General features: G+C 46.8%; 1 protein-coding gene across 1 annotated transcript in view; it reads left to right on the top strand.

The window, feature by feature from the left end:
• mei1 (meiotic double-stranded break formation protein 1) overlaps positions 1–13,473 on the top strand; it is a 31,540-nt gene that overhangs the window by 16,680 nt on the left and 1,387 nt on the right. The window contains exons 25-30 of the mRNA XM_014203758.2: positions 248–402; positions 723–807; positions 1,403–1,584; positions 2,461–2,542; positions 11,006–11,112; positions 12,323–12,454. Of these exons, the coding sequence (XP_014059233.1) occupies positions 248–402; positions 723–807; positions 1,403–1,584; positions 2,461–2,542; positions 11,006–11,112; positions 12,323–12,454 (743 nt within the window). The remainder of the gene's footprint in view (positions 1–247; positions 403–722; positions 808–1,402; positions 1,585–2,460; positions 2,543–11,005; positions 11,113–12,322; positions 12,455–13,473) is intronic.

The raw sequence follows: 13,473 nt of genomic DNA, 5'->3' as shown, positions 1-13,473 counted from the left end.
GCACAGCGTGCAGCCTTCATACACGCTGCCACCTGCCTCTTTCTCTTTCACACACACAGTCCCCCAGAGACACAGATTGGGTTGTGCCGTCTGGCCTGTAAGAGAGACACACACTTGTACAGAACCAGTCAGTGCCATTCACAAGGGCACACAACACACTCACACATTAAATTGGTAGTATGTTTTATATATTGTATAATATCTTGAGTGTGATCTCTTTTTGTCTTTTTGTTTTTTTCCTCCCCAGCTGTGTCCATGCTGCTGTGTAACGCCGGGCTGATGGATCAACTGCAGGCTACGCTGGACCTCTCCTCTTCCCTCTCTCCTACGTCTGCCCTGCTGTGCTGCTCTCAACTGCTCCTGTCCTCTCTCGTCACCCTGCAGCACACTCATTCAGCTCAGGTTGTTCTGTCACGCTAACGCTTATGAAGACCTTTACACAGGATACACAATGTAGTATAAAACACACTCGAGTGAGGACAGGAGCAGGGGACTTACCAGGGGAGACACACTGTCCTCTACAGCTGACAGTGGAACACACACATTGAATACAGCACTCAAAGCAGAAGAATGTATCAGAGACCTTGATGTTAGACAATACATTTCTCTTGTACTGTAGGACAGTGTGTTGTTGACATAGAGATCCTGTTCAATTACATTCCTAGTTCTATGGTTGTTGCCTTATCATGTCTTGTCATTTTCTTCCCTTTCTGTATCCCAAGGTCCATAGAAGCATCAGGTTGAACGTGGGCAGCACGGTGCAGACCCTGGTCTTTGGGAAGAGGAAGACAGGCAGCCTCTTACTGGGTAACAACGCTCCGCCACACTAAGCAGAGCAAAGCAGACTTGTTAACACAGGCTTTAATTCCGTTATGTGTCCTTCCTCCAACAGAGGAGTTGGGATAGAAATGTCCAGCTGATTCTGTATCTGTCTCCCTGTAGTATGAGTGTGCTGTCAGGGTGATCTACGGTCTCTCCTCCGCTGCCGGCTCCTCCCTCTGTTTTCTCTCTTGCTCTCCCTCTCTCTTTCTGCTATCGCTAATTGTCTCTTCTCTCCCTTAGATGGGTCTACTATCTCAGTGTACATGAGTGTTTGACAAAAGGGTTCTGCAAATGGCCACCAGCTCCCGGCCTGTGCTTCAGTGTGTTTAATCAGATCTCCCACTGACCTGTAATCCTGTCTCTCCCTTCCTCTCTCTTACCACCCACACTCTTTCTCTCTGGTCGTCTTCTCGTTCCTCCCCATCTCCTGCCAATCCTCTTTCAACCTCTCCCCTCTCTTCTCACGTTCTCCCTCGCCTCACTCCAAATCTCCTTGAATCCCACCCCTTCCCCCTCCACATCCTCTCGTTCCTCTGTCTTCCCTCATTCTGCCTCTCCTCCCTCGCCTTCCACTCCACAGCTAGTTCCCTGAGGCTGCTGCAGGCTGTTCTAGATGTTGACCTGGAGTCTCCAATGCTGTGTGTGAGTGTTGGCCCCGGGGCAGGACAGAGGCCCCTGGGGGACACAGACAGCTCTCTGCACCCGCTGGGATCCTACGGGGCCCACTGCCTCATCACCGCACTCTACGGCCTCCTGCTGCAGGTCAGACACACCATACATACATACATACACACACACACACACACACACACACACACACACACCTACAGAGCTGTTAACACCCCAGAGTTCTTCCCTATACTGTTTTTATTCCTACATTTTCCATTGATTCAATGTTTCAATTGTTGTTCGACAAGGCTGATGTTGTAAAGCACTCAAATGTGTCCTTCCTTTCTACCCTCTGTTTCTCTTTCTCTACAGTGCAGCCTTTTATAGTCTATGTATAGTACACTGGTGTTAATGGCAGTGTTATGGGGACAAACGCACTTCATAAATACTGGGTATCATTACTGTCATCACTTAATGACTGGGTCAGAGCTCACAGTAACTCTACATGAAGCATCTTCAACTCCTCCTGTCTCTCCCTCTGTCTCTGTAGCATCATTTAGTCTATGCTGTGTATGTATAGTGAAGAATGCACTTCATGTGTCCCTCTTCCTATATAACCAATTTGGTGTTGAATAATACCACGCTGTATCAGTCAGGGCAGTAGTTCCATATCAGTGGCTGCTCTGTAGAGCGTAGCCCCTCGGTCCACTGCGCTGTGGTGCGCTAAGCCGATGATGTGAGGCTGCACTGGCTTCCAGGATAAGACTGGAACTCTCTGTGGACCTCCTCTATAGCCATCTGCCCTACGTCACTGTTTTGGCCCACTAATCACTAGTCACTGCCTCAGTAGGGACGGCTGTGGAGTGGGAGGAATAATGCATTATTAAATAATCCCTCATTCTCTCTTTCTCTCCATTTATCTGGTTCTCTCTTTTCTCCATCCCTCTGTTTGGCTTAATATCTTCTCTCTCCCTCTTCTATTCATCCCTCCATCTTGCTAAATGTCTTTCTGTCCTCCGCCTCTTGCAGAAGCAGGAGCTGTTGCTCAGTGTGTCAGTGAACTGCCTGGGGTCTCTGCTGCGGTTTCTGCAAAGGAGAAGTCCATCTACAGGTACCTGACTCAGACAAATCAAATCAACAGGTGTAGACTAACAGTGAAATGTTTCCTTACGGGTCCTTTTCCAACAATGCAGAGTTAAAGATGACAATAGAAATAGTGACACACGGAATAAATACACAGTGAATAATGAATAACAATAACGAGTAAAAAAATAACAACACGGGTATCTTTTGGTTATCACTATAGCAACAGCCTCCAGGAACAACAAAAAACACAATATTTACATCTTACAGTTGAATGAGGAATTAAGCCACAATATATACATAACTGCTATGTGATACAGTATTTAGAATTTTAGTACAGAAAAAGATAATTGGTATTGTGGTTAGTTGTAGAGCTCAAACTGATTTAGTCAGCATTCTTTGGAAGGTTAGCCTGGTTTCTGTGTCCAGTATCGCTGATTGACTGCATAGCTACTGTACATCGTTACAATATGTGTGAAAGTGCAAGGTGCTATGTAAAAAATGGAACGCTCCATTCCTTTTTTATATAGCACCTTTCACTTTTTGTATTCTTTCGAGCATGGATTAAATGAATGATATTATTTTTGCATCTCAGCCTCCTTGAGTTATTCCTTTTTATGATTTGAGTGCAAGTACTTTTTGAACTCTACAGATGTTTTCTCTTTCACGCACCGGCCGCCTTCCATTCTAGCATGAGAGCAAACCCTCCTACTGGCTTTCTACCTATCTATATATATATACGGGAGTACCACAACCGTGTCGATGTGCAGGGCTACGAGGTAATTGAGGTAGCTATGTACATATAGGTAACGGTTAAAGTGACGAGGCAACAGGATAGATAATAGACAGTAGCAGCAACGTTGTGTGGGGCGTCAGAATGCCTGTATGCGCACGTTATGCGTATGTGTGTGAGCATATGTAGTGTGTGTGTTGGGGTGTGAGTGTGTGGGTAGAGTCCAGTGTTTGTGAGATTTAGTTTAAAAAAAGTTCAATGCAGGTATACCCGGGTATCCATTTGATTAGCTGTCTAGCAGCCTTGTGGCTTGGGGTTAAAAGCTGTGCACTGATACCGCTTGCCGAGCGGTAGTAGATAGAACAGAGAGAACAGTCTATGGCTTGGGTTGCTGGAGTCTTCGTCTGACTCCGCCTTGTATAGAGGGCCTGGATGGCAGGGAGCTCGGCCCCAGTGATGTACTGGGCCGTACTCACCACCCTCTGTAGCGCCTTGCGGTCGGGTGCCTTGCTGTTGCCATACCAAGCGGTGATGCAGTCAGTCAAGATGCTTTCAAAGGTGCAGCTGTTGAACTTTTGGAGGATTTCAGTGCCCATGCCAAATCTATTCAGCCTCCTGAGGGGAAGAGGCGATGTCGTGCCCTCTTCACAACTGTGTGGGTGTGTGTTTACCATGTTAATTCCTTAGTGATGTGGACACAGAGGAACTTGAAGCTCTCGACCAGCTACACTACAGCCCCATTGATGTGGATGGGGGCGTGCTCGCCCCTCCATTTCCTGTAGTCCACGATCAGCTCCTTTGTGTCGCTGACTTTGAGTGAAAGGTTGTTGCCCTGGCACCACACAGCCAGGTCTCTGACCTCCTCCCTATAGGCTTTCTCATAGTTGTCGGTGATCAGTCCTATCAGCGTAGGCGGATCTGTTGTTGCCTACCCTCACCGCCTGTCAGGAAGTCCGGGATCCAGTTGCAGAGGGAGGTGTTCAGTCCCAGGGTCCTGAGCTTGGTGATTATTTGTTTATTTGGACGATGGTGTTGATTGCTGAGCTGTAGTCATTGAACATCATTCTTATATAGGTATTCATTTTGTCCTGGTGGGTGAGGGCAGTGTAGAGTGCAATAGAGATTGCATCATCTGTGGGTTCAGGGTGTCTGGGATGATGGTGTTGATGTGATACATGGCTATATATTTTGGCTATATATCTTAGTGCTACGGGGCGATAGTTATTTAGGCAGGTTACCTTGCCGTTCTTGGGGACCGGGACTATGGTGGTCTGCTTCAAACAAGTTGGTATTTCAGACCGGGTCAGGGATAGGTTGAAAATGTCAGTGAAGACACTTGCTAGATGGTCAGCACATGCTCCGAGTACACATCCTGGTATTCCGTCTGGCCCCGTGGCCTTGCGAATGTTAACCTGTTTAAAGGTCTTACATCGGCTACGGAGAACAAGATCACACAGTCGCCCGGAACAGCTGGCGCTGTCATTCATGGTTAAGTGTTGCTTGCCTCGAAGCGAGCATAGAGAAGCATTTAGGTTGTCTGGTAGGCTCGCGTCGTTGGGCATCTCGCGGCTGGGTTTCCCTTTGTAATCCGTGCAAGTTTGCACGCCCTGCCACATCCGATGAGCGTCAGAGCCGGCGTAAGATTCCATCTTAGTCCTTTATTGACGCTTTGCCTGTTTGATGGCTCGTTGGCAGTCGCAGCGTGATTTCTTATAAGCGTCCAGATTAGTGACCCGCTCCTTGAAAAGCAGCAGCTCTTGCCTTTAGCACAGTGTGGGTGTTGCCTGTAATCTATGGCTTCTGGTTGGGTTATGTACATATGTATGGTGGGACAACGTCATCGATGCACTTATTAATGAAGCCGGTGACTGAAGTGGTAAACTCCTGAATGTTAGCGGATGAATCCCGGGACCTATTCTAGTCTGTGCTAGCGAAACAGTCCTGAAGCTTAGCATACGCATCATCGGATCACTTCCGTATTGAGTCTGTCACTGGTACTTCCTGTTTGAGTTTTTGCTTGTAGGAGGATAGAGTTATGGTCTGATTTGCCAATGGGAGGGTGTGGAAGGTATGTGGAGTAAAGGTGATCTAGAGTTTTGCCACAGTGTGTGCTGGTGATTTTGTCATTGTATGGCCAGTGTCTGGTTGTCTTTTCATGTCTCAAATCAGATCAAATCAAACTTTATTTGTCACATGCACCGAATACAACAAGTGTAGACCTTACCGTGAAATGCTTACTTACAAGCCCTTAACCAGCAGTGCAGTACAAGAAGAGTTAAGAAAGTATTTACCAAATAAACTAAAGTAAAAAATTATAAAAAGTAACACAATAAAATAACAATAACGAGGCTATATACAGTGGGTACCGGTACCTAGTCAGTGTGCGGGGGTACAGGTTAGTTGAGGTAATTTGTACATGTAGGTGGGGTGAAGTGACTATGCATAGATAATAAACAGCGAGTAGCAGCAGTGTACAAAACAAATGGGGGGGGGGGTGTCAATGTAAATAGTCCGGTGGCAATTTGATTCATTGTTCAGCAGTCTTATGGCTTGGGGCTGGAAGCTATTAAGGAGCCTTTTGATCCTAGACTAGGCGCTCCAGTACCGCTTGCCGTGCAGTAGCAGGCAATTTTATGGGCTTTCCTCTGACAACGCCTATTATATAGGTCCTGGATGGCAGGAAGCATGCCCCAGTGATGTACTGGGTTGTACATACTACCCTCTGTAGCGCCTTACGGTCAGATGCCGAGCAGTTGCTATACCAGGCGGTGATAACCGGTCAGGATGCTCTCGATGGTGCAGCTGTAGAACTTTTTGAGGATCTGGAGACCAGTGCCAAATCTTTTCAGTCTCCTGAGGGGGAAAAGGTTTTGTTGTGCCCTCTTCACGACTATCTTGGTGTGTTTGGACCATGATAGTTCATTGGTGATGTGGACACCAAGGAACTTAAAACTCGCGACCCGCTCCACTATAGCCCCGTCGATGTTAATGGGGGCCTGTTCGGCCCACCTTTTCCTGTAGTCCACGATTAGCTGCTTTGTCTTGCTCAGATTGAGAGGTTGTTGTCCTGGCACCAAACAGCCAGTTCTGACCACCTCCCTATAGGTTTTCTCATCGTTGTCTGGGATCAGGCCTACCACTGTTGTGTCATCAGCAAATTTAATGATGGTGTTGGAGTCGTGTTTGGCCACACAGTCGTGGGTAAACAGGGAGTACAGGAGGGTACTAAGTACACACCCTTGAGGGGCCCCAGTGTTGAGGATCAGCGTGGCAGACATGTTGTTACCTACCCTTACCACCTGGGGGCAGCCCGTCTGGAAGTCCAGGATCCAGTTGCAGAGGGAGGTGTTTAGTACCAGGGTCCTTAGCTTAGTGATGAGCTTCATGGGCACTATGGTGTTGAACGCTGAGCTGTAGTCAATGAACAGCATTCTCACATAGGTTTTCCTTTTGTCCAGATGGGAAAGGGCAGTGTGGAGTGCGATTGTGTCATCTGTGGATCTGTTGGGGCGGTATGCAAATTGGAGTGGGTCAAGGGTATCCAGGAGGATGCTGTTGATGTGAGCCATGACCAGCCTTTCAAAGCACTTCATGGCTACTGACGTGAGTGCTACGGGGCGGTAATCATTTAGGCAGGTTACCTTCGCTTCCTTGGACACAGGGACTATGGTGGTCTGCTTGAAACATGCAGCTATTACTGACTCGGTCAGGGAGAGGTTGAAAATGTCAGTGAAGACACTTGCCAGTTGGTCCGCGCATGCTCTGAGTACATGTCCTGGTAAACCGTCTGGCTCTGCGGCTTTGTGAATGTTGACCTGTTTAAAGGTTTTGCTCACATTGGCTACCGAGAGCGTTATCACACAGTCGTCCAGAACAGCTGGTGCTCTTGTACATGCTTCAGTGTTGCTTGCCTCGAAGAGAGCATAAAAGGCATTTACTCCTCTGCTAGGTTCGTGTCACTGGGCAGCTCGCGTCTGGGTTTCCCTTTTGAAGTGCGTAATAGTTTTCAAGCCCTGCCACATCCGACGAGCGTCAGAGCTGGTGTAGTAGGATTCAATCTTAATCCTGTATTGATACTTTGCATGTTTGATGGTTCGTCTGAGGGCATAGCGGGATTTCTTATAAGCGTCCGGATTAGTGTCCCGCTCCTTGAAAGCGGCAGCTCTAGCCTTTAGCTCGATGCGGATGTTACCTGTAATCCATGGCTTCTGGTTGGGATATGTACGTACTAGAGGTCGACCGATTATGATTTTTCGATACCGATTATTGTGGGCCCAAAAACCCGATGCCGATTAATCAGCCGATTTAAAAATATATATATAAATATATATATTTTTATAATTACAATTACAACAATACTGAATGAACACTTATTTTAACTTAATACACTGCTCAAAAAAATAAAGGGAACACTTAAACAACACATCCTAGATCTGAATGAAAGAAATAATCTTATTAAATACTTTTTTCTTTACATAGTTGAATGTGCTGACAACAAAATCAAACAAAAATAATCAATGGAAATCCAATTTATCAACCCATGGCGGTCTGGATTTGGAGTCACACTCAAAATTAAAGTGGAAAACCACACTACAGGCTGATCCAACTTTGATGTAATGTCCTTAAAACAATTCAAAATGAGGCTCAGTAGTGTGTGTGGCCTCCACGTGCCTGTATGACCTCCCTACAACGCCTGGGCATGCTCCTGATGAGGTGGCGGATGGTTTCCTGAGGGATCTCCTCCCAGACCTGGACTAAAGCATCCGCCAACTCCTGGACAGTCTGTGGTGCAACGTGGCGTTGGTGGATGGAGCGAGACATGATGTCCCAGATGTGCTCAATTGGATTCAGGTCTGGGGAACGGGTGGGCCAGTCCATAGCATCAATGCCTTCCTCTTGCAGGAACTGCTGACACACTCCAGCCACATGAGGTCTAGCATTGTCTTGCATTAGGAGGAACCCAGGGCCAACCGCACCAGCATATGGTCTCACAAGGGGTCTGAGGATCTCATCTCGGTACCTAATGGCAGTCAGGCTACCTCTGGCGAGCACATGGAGGGCTGTGCGGCCCCCCAAAGAAATGCCACCCCACACCATGACTGACCCACCGCCAAACCGGTCATGCTGGAGGATGTTGCAGGCAGCAGAACGTTCTCCACGGCGTCTCCAGACTCTGTCACGTCTGTCACATGTGCTCAGTGTGAACCTGCTTTCATCTGTGAAGAGCACAGGGCGCCAGTGGCGAATTTGCCAATCTTGGTGTTCTCTGGCAAATGCCAAACGTCCTGCACGGTGTTGGGCTGTAAGCACAACCCCCACCTGTGGACGTTGGGCCCTCATACCACCCTCATGGAGTCTGTTTCTGACCGTTTGAGCAGACACATGCACATTTGTGGCCTGCTGGAGGTCATTTTGCAGAGCTCTGGCAGTGCTTCTCCTGCTCCTCCTTGCACAAAGGCGGAGGTAGCGGTCCTGCTGCTGGGTTGTTGGCCTCCTCCACGTCTCCTGATGTACTGGCCTGTCTCCTGGTAGCGCCTCCATGCTCTGGACACTACGTTGACAGACACAGCAAACCTTCTTGCCACAGCTCGCATTGATGTGCCATCTTGGATGAGCTGCACTACCTGAGTCACTTGTGTGGGTTGTAGACTCCGTCTCATGCTACCACTAGAGTGAAAGCACCGCCAGCATTCAAAAGTGACCAAAACATCAGCCAGGAAGCATAGGAACTGAGAAGTGGTCTGTGGTCCCCACCTGCAGAACCACTCCTTTATTGGGGGTGTCTTGCTAATTGCCTATAATTTCCACCTGTTGTCTATTCCATTTGCACAACAGCATGTGAAATTTATTGTCAATCAGTGTTGCTTCCTAAATGGACAGTTTGATTTCACAGAAGTGTGATTGACTTGGAGTTACATTGTGTTGTTTAAGTGTTCCCTTTATTTTTTGAGCAGTATATAATACATAAATAAAATCTATTTGGCCTCAAATAAATAATGAAACATGTTCAATTTGGTTTAAATAATACAAAAACAGTGTTGGAGAAGAAAGTAAAAGTGCAATATGTGCCATGTAAGAAAGCTAACGTTTAAGTGCCTTGCTCAGAACATGGGAACATATGAAAGCTGGTTGTTCCTTTTAACATGAGTCTTCAATATTCCCAGGTAAGAAGTTTTAGGTTGTAGTTATTATAGGAATTATAGGACTATTTCTCTCTATATGATTTGTATTTCATATACCTTTGACTATTGCATGTTCTTATAGGCACTTTAGTATTGCCAGGAACACATCGATAACAGCCACCCTCAAAGCAGCGTTACCCATGCAGAGCAAGGGGAACAACTACTCCAAGTCTCAGAGCGAGTGACGTTTGAAACGCTATTAGCGTTCACCCTGCTAACTAGCTAGCCATTTCACATCGGTTACACCAGCCTAATCTTGGGAGTTGATAGGCTTGAAGTCATAAACAGCGCAATGCTTGAAGCATTGCGAAGAGCTGCTGGCAAAACGCACGAAAGTGCTGTTTGAATGAATGCTTACGAGCCTGCTGGTGCCTACCACCGCTCAGTCAGACTGCTCTATCAAATCATAGACTTAATTATAATAAACACACAGAAATATGAGCCTTAGGTCATTAATATGGTCGAATCAGGAAACTATCATCTCGAAAACAAAGTTTTTTTTTTCTTTCAGTGAAATACGGAACTGTTCCGTATTTTATCTAACGGGTGGCATCCCTAAGTCTAAATATTCCTGTTACATTGCACAACCTTCAATGTTATGTCATAATTACGTAAAATTCTGGCAAATTAGTTCGCAACGAGCCAGGCGGCCCAAACTGTTGCATATACCCTGACTCTCTGCGTGCAATGAATGCAAGAGAAGTGACACAATGTCACTTGGTTAATATTGCCTGCTAACCTGGATTTCTTTTAGCTAAATATGCAGGTTTAAAAATATATACTTGTGTATTGATTTTAAGAAAGACATTGATGTTTATGGTTAGGTACATGTTGGCGCAATGACAGCCCTTTTTCGCGAATGCGCACCGCATCGATTATATGCAACGCAGGACAGGCTAGATAAACTAGTAATATCATCAACCATGTGTAGTTAACTAGTGATTATGATTGATTGATTTGTTTTTTTTTTATAAGATAAGTTTAATGCTAGCTAGCAACTTACCTTGGCTTCTTACTGCATTCGCGTAACAGGCAGGCTCCTCGTGGAGTGCAATGTAAAGCAGGTGGTTAGAGCGTTGGACTAGTTAATCGTAAGGTTGCAAGATTGAATCCCCGTGCTGACTAGGTACAAATCTGTCGTTCTGCCCCTGAACAAGGCAGTTAACCCACCGTTCCTAGGCCGTCATTGAAAATAAGAATGTGTTCTTAACTGACTTGCCTAGTTAAATAAAGGTGTAAAAAAAAAAAATAAGAATTAAAAAAAGAATTGGCAAATCGGTGTCCAAAAATACTGATTACCGATTGTTATGAAAACTTGAAATCGGCCCCGATTAATCGGTCGACCTCAAGTACGTACGGTCACTGTGAGGACGAGGTCGTCGATGCACTTATTGATGAAGTTGATGACTGAGGTGGTATACTCCTCAATGCCATTGGATGAATTCCGGAACATATTCCAGTCTGTGCTAGCAAAACAGTCCTGTAGCGTAGCATCTGCGTTATCTGACCACTGTGTATGTCAGTGTATTCATGCCTCACCATCATCCTGACCTGTCTTTTCCCCCTCTGTCACCAGCCCAGCATGTGGTGTGTCAGCCCTGGAGTCGCTTCCTGCTCTACTCTTTGCTCAACTCTGGAGAGAGCTGCCTGCTGCACCCAGCCACACTCACACTACTCACACTGGTAAGGCTGCACCTAGCCACACTCACACTTCTCACACTGGTAAGGCTGCACCCAGCCACACTCACACTTCTCACACTGGTAAGGCTGCACCCAGCCACACTCACACTTCTCACACTGGTAAGGCTGCACCCAGCCACACTCACACTTCTCACACTGGTAAGGCTGCACCCAGCCACACTCACACTTCTCACACTGGTAAGGCTGCACCCAGCCACACTCACACTACTCACACTGGTAAGGCTGCACCCAGCCACACTCACACTACTCACACTGGTAAGGCTGCACCCAGCCACACTCACACTACTCACACTGGTAAGACTGCACCCAGCCACACTCACACTGGTAAGACTGCACCCAGCCACACTCTCAGTACTCACACTGGTAAGACTGCACCCAGCCACACTCTCACTACTCACACTGGTAAGACTGCACCCGGCCACACTCTCAGTACTCACACTGGTAAGACTGCACCCAGCCACCCTCGCACTACTCACACTGGTAAGACTGCACCCAGCCACACTCACACTGGTAAGACTGCACCCAGCCACACTCTCAGTACTCACACTGGTAAGACTGCACCCAGCCACACTCCCTTAAAAGACCTTTGCTTGAAAAACGAGAAGAAAGCGGCAATAGTACTGTTTGTCTTGACGCCGTAGCCAGTATACTCTTACTCAAAATAGTTAGAAATCATCTAAGATAACTCAAGAAAACTGCAATTAATTTTGATGTTTTTGCAGAGAAGATCTTAGTCACACATTTTTACATCTTACTAAGATGTTTGGTGCAGTATTTCTCAAGTGAAAAAATCTTCATGAAAACGAATTGCCTGTCGTTGAATGACAACAAACACTTAATTGAAGAATCCCTACTGTTGACCAATCACCGAAGAAGGGGCGTAGACTTTTGCTACCGAATTTCGGCTTGTCACAAGAAAAATGTTTGTGTGGACAAATAGCCGAAAAACCCCTTGTCGAAGACCAAAACGTCTCAAAATGGCATCATAATAAATGCACATATATGAACTACTCTGAACTGTTTCGTATGGGAAGCATGCAGATGCTTCAAGACTGCACCCGGACACACTCACTACTGTTGGTCTTTGAAGCAGTGCAGGGCCATTTTGAAGTGTATTCAAATGTGTCTTTGCCTTCTGTTTGTAAGCACCCCGATGAAGCCTTGAATACCAAGACATGTCCCTCCCATGCAGCTGTTGCGGTATGGCAGTAGGGTGGTGGTGTGGGAGCCAGACCTGTGTCAGGTGTTGGAGGTGGTGGAGAAGAGAGGCCTGAACGAGCTGGGAGAGAACACAACACAGGCCCTGAGACAGCTGCTCACACAGGTACAGTACACAACACACTGACTGGAACACATACAGCAGCAGAGTAAAACGCAAACAGAGAGCACACAGACGGAGCTCTGAGAGACTATGTTGAATGTCACTGAGACGCACTCTTTTAATTGTGCCATGTCCAAGCAGCCCCCTGTCACCACCTCTACGCCATTGTGTCACACATGACAGTGGCAGGACACCTCCCCTCATAGGGTTCTTCTGGCTCAGTAGTGGAATGTCACTGCACTGAAAAGTCATCACTGTCCCCATTTGTCATGTGATACAGCATCATGCTGGCCCTGCTGCCTCCCTTAGTGACAGAGCTTTGACGTGTGTGTGTGTGTGTGTGTGTGTGTGAGACCCAGTGACTCTTATTCAGGGGTTAACAGAGCTGAATGTACTCCAGCAGTGTGCGCTTCAGTAGCTTGTCAGATCAGAGCGGGTCTTATGGGAGACTGTCCTGTCACGATATCCGCTGCATGCTGCCTCTTATAATAATAGATTTATTTTATTTTGCGCTTTTCATTACAAAGAGAATCTCAAATATTCTGTAAATACAAACAAAACAAATGTAGAGATCCGGCAGGTCTTGGTGATGGTCTAACACAGATTCAGATGATGAGATGTTCAGCCAGGCAGGTAAGAAAAGCTGGGCAGTAGCATAAGCGGATGGACCTTCAATGGCACTGAGAGGGAGCGGCGTCAGTCAGTTACTTAGACAGGCCCAGAGCGCTTCATCAGGCACCTCGTTTGTTGTCATCTCTGTTGGTAGGCTGGATAGTCCACTACAGGAAGTGCAGCACCCACCTGGGTGATGCTTCAACAACTATAAGTGCCAGAAAGACCAGCACACCTCAGCAGTAGTCAGGAAACAGTCCCCTACGAGGCTTATCTCTCTCAACCCCTCACACCGCAGTCTACATCATTCATGCAAAGAGGGCAGGTGGAAAAAAGCTGGTGCTGTATTATAGCGGTTTCCACCAGACTTCCGTCTCTCATCTCTCTTGTGGTCTCTCTCTAGTTTCTTG

Source organism: Salmo salar, chromosome ssa06 (genome assembly GCF_905237065.1).
Source record: "Salmo salar chromosome ssa06, Ssal_v3.1, whole genome shotgun sequence".
Classification (NCBI taxonomy): Eukaryota; Metazoa; Chordata; class Actinopteri; order Salmoniformes; family Salmonidae; genus Salmo; species Salmo salar.
Note: the sequence above shows the minus strand (reverse complement) of the source record. Positions and strands in the feature narration are given on the sequence as shown.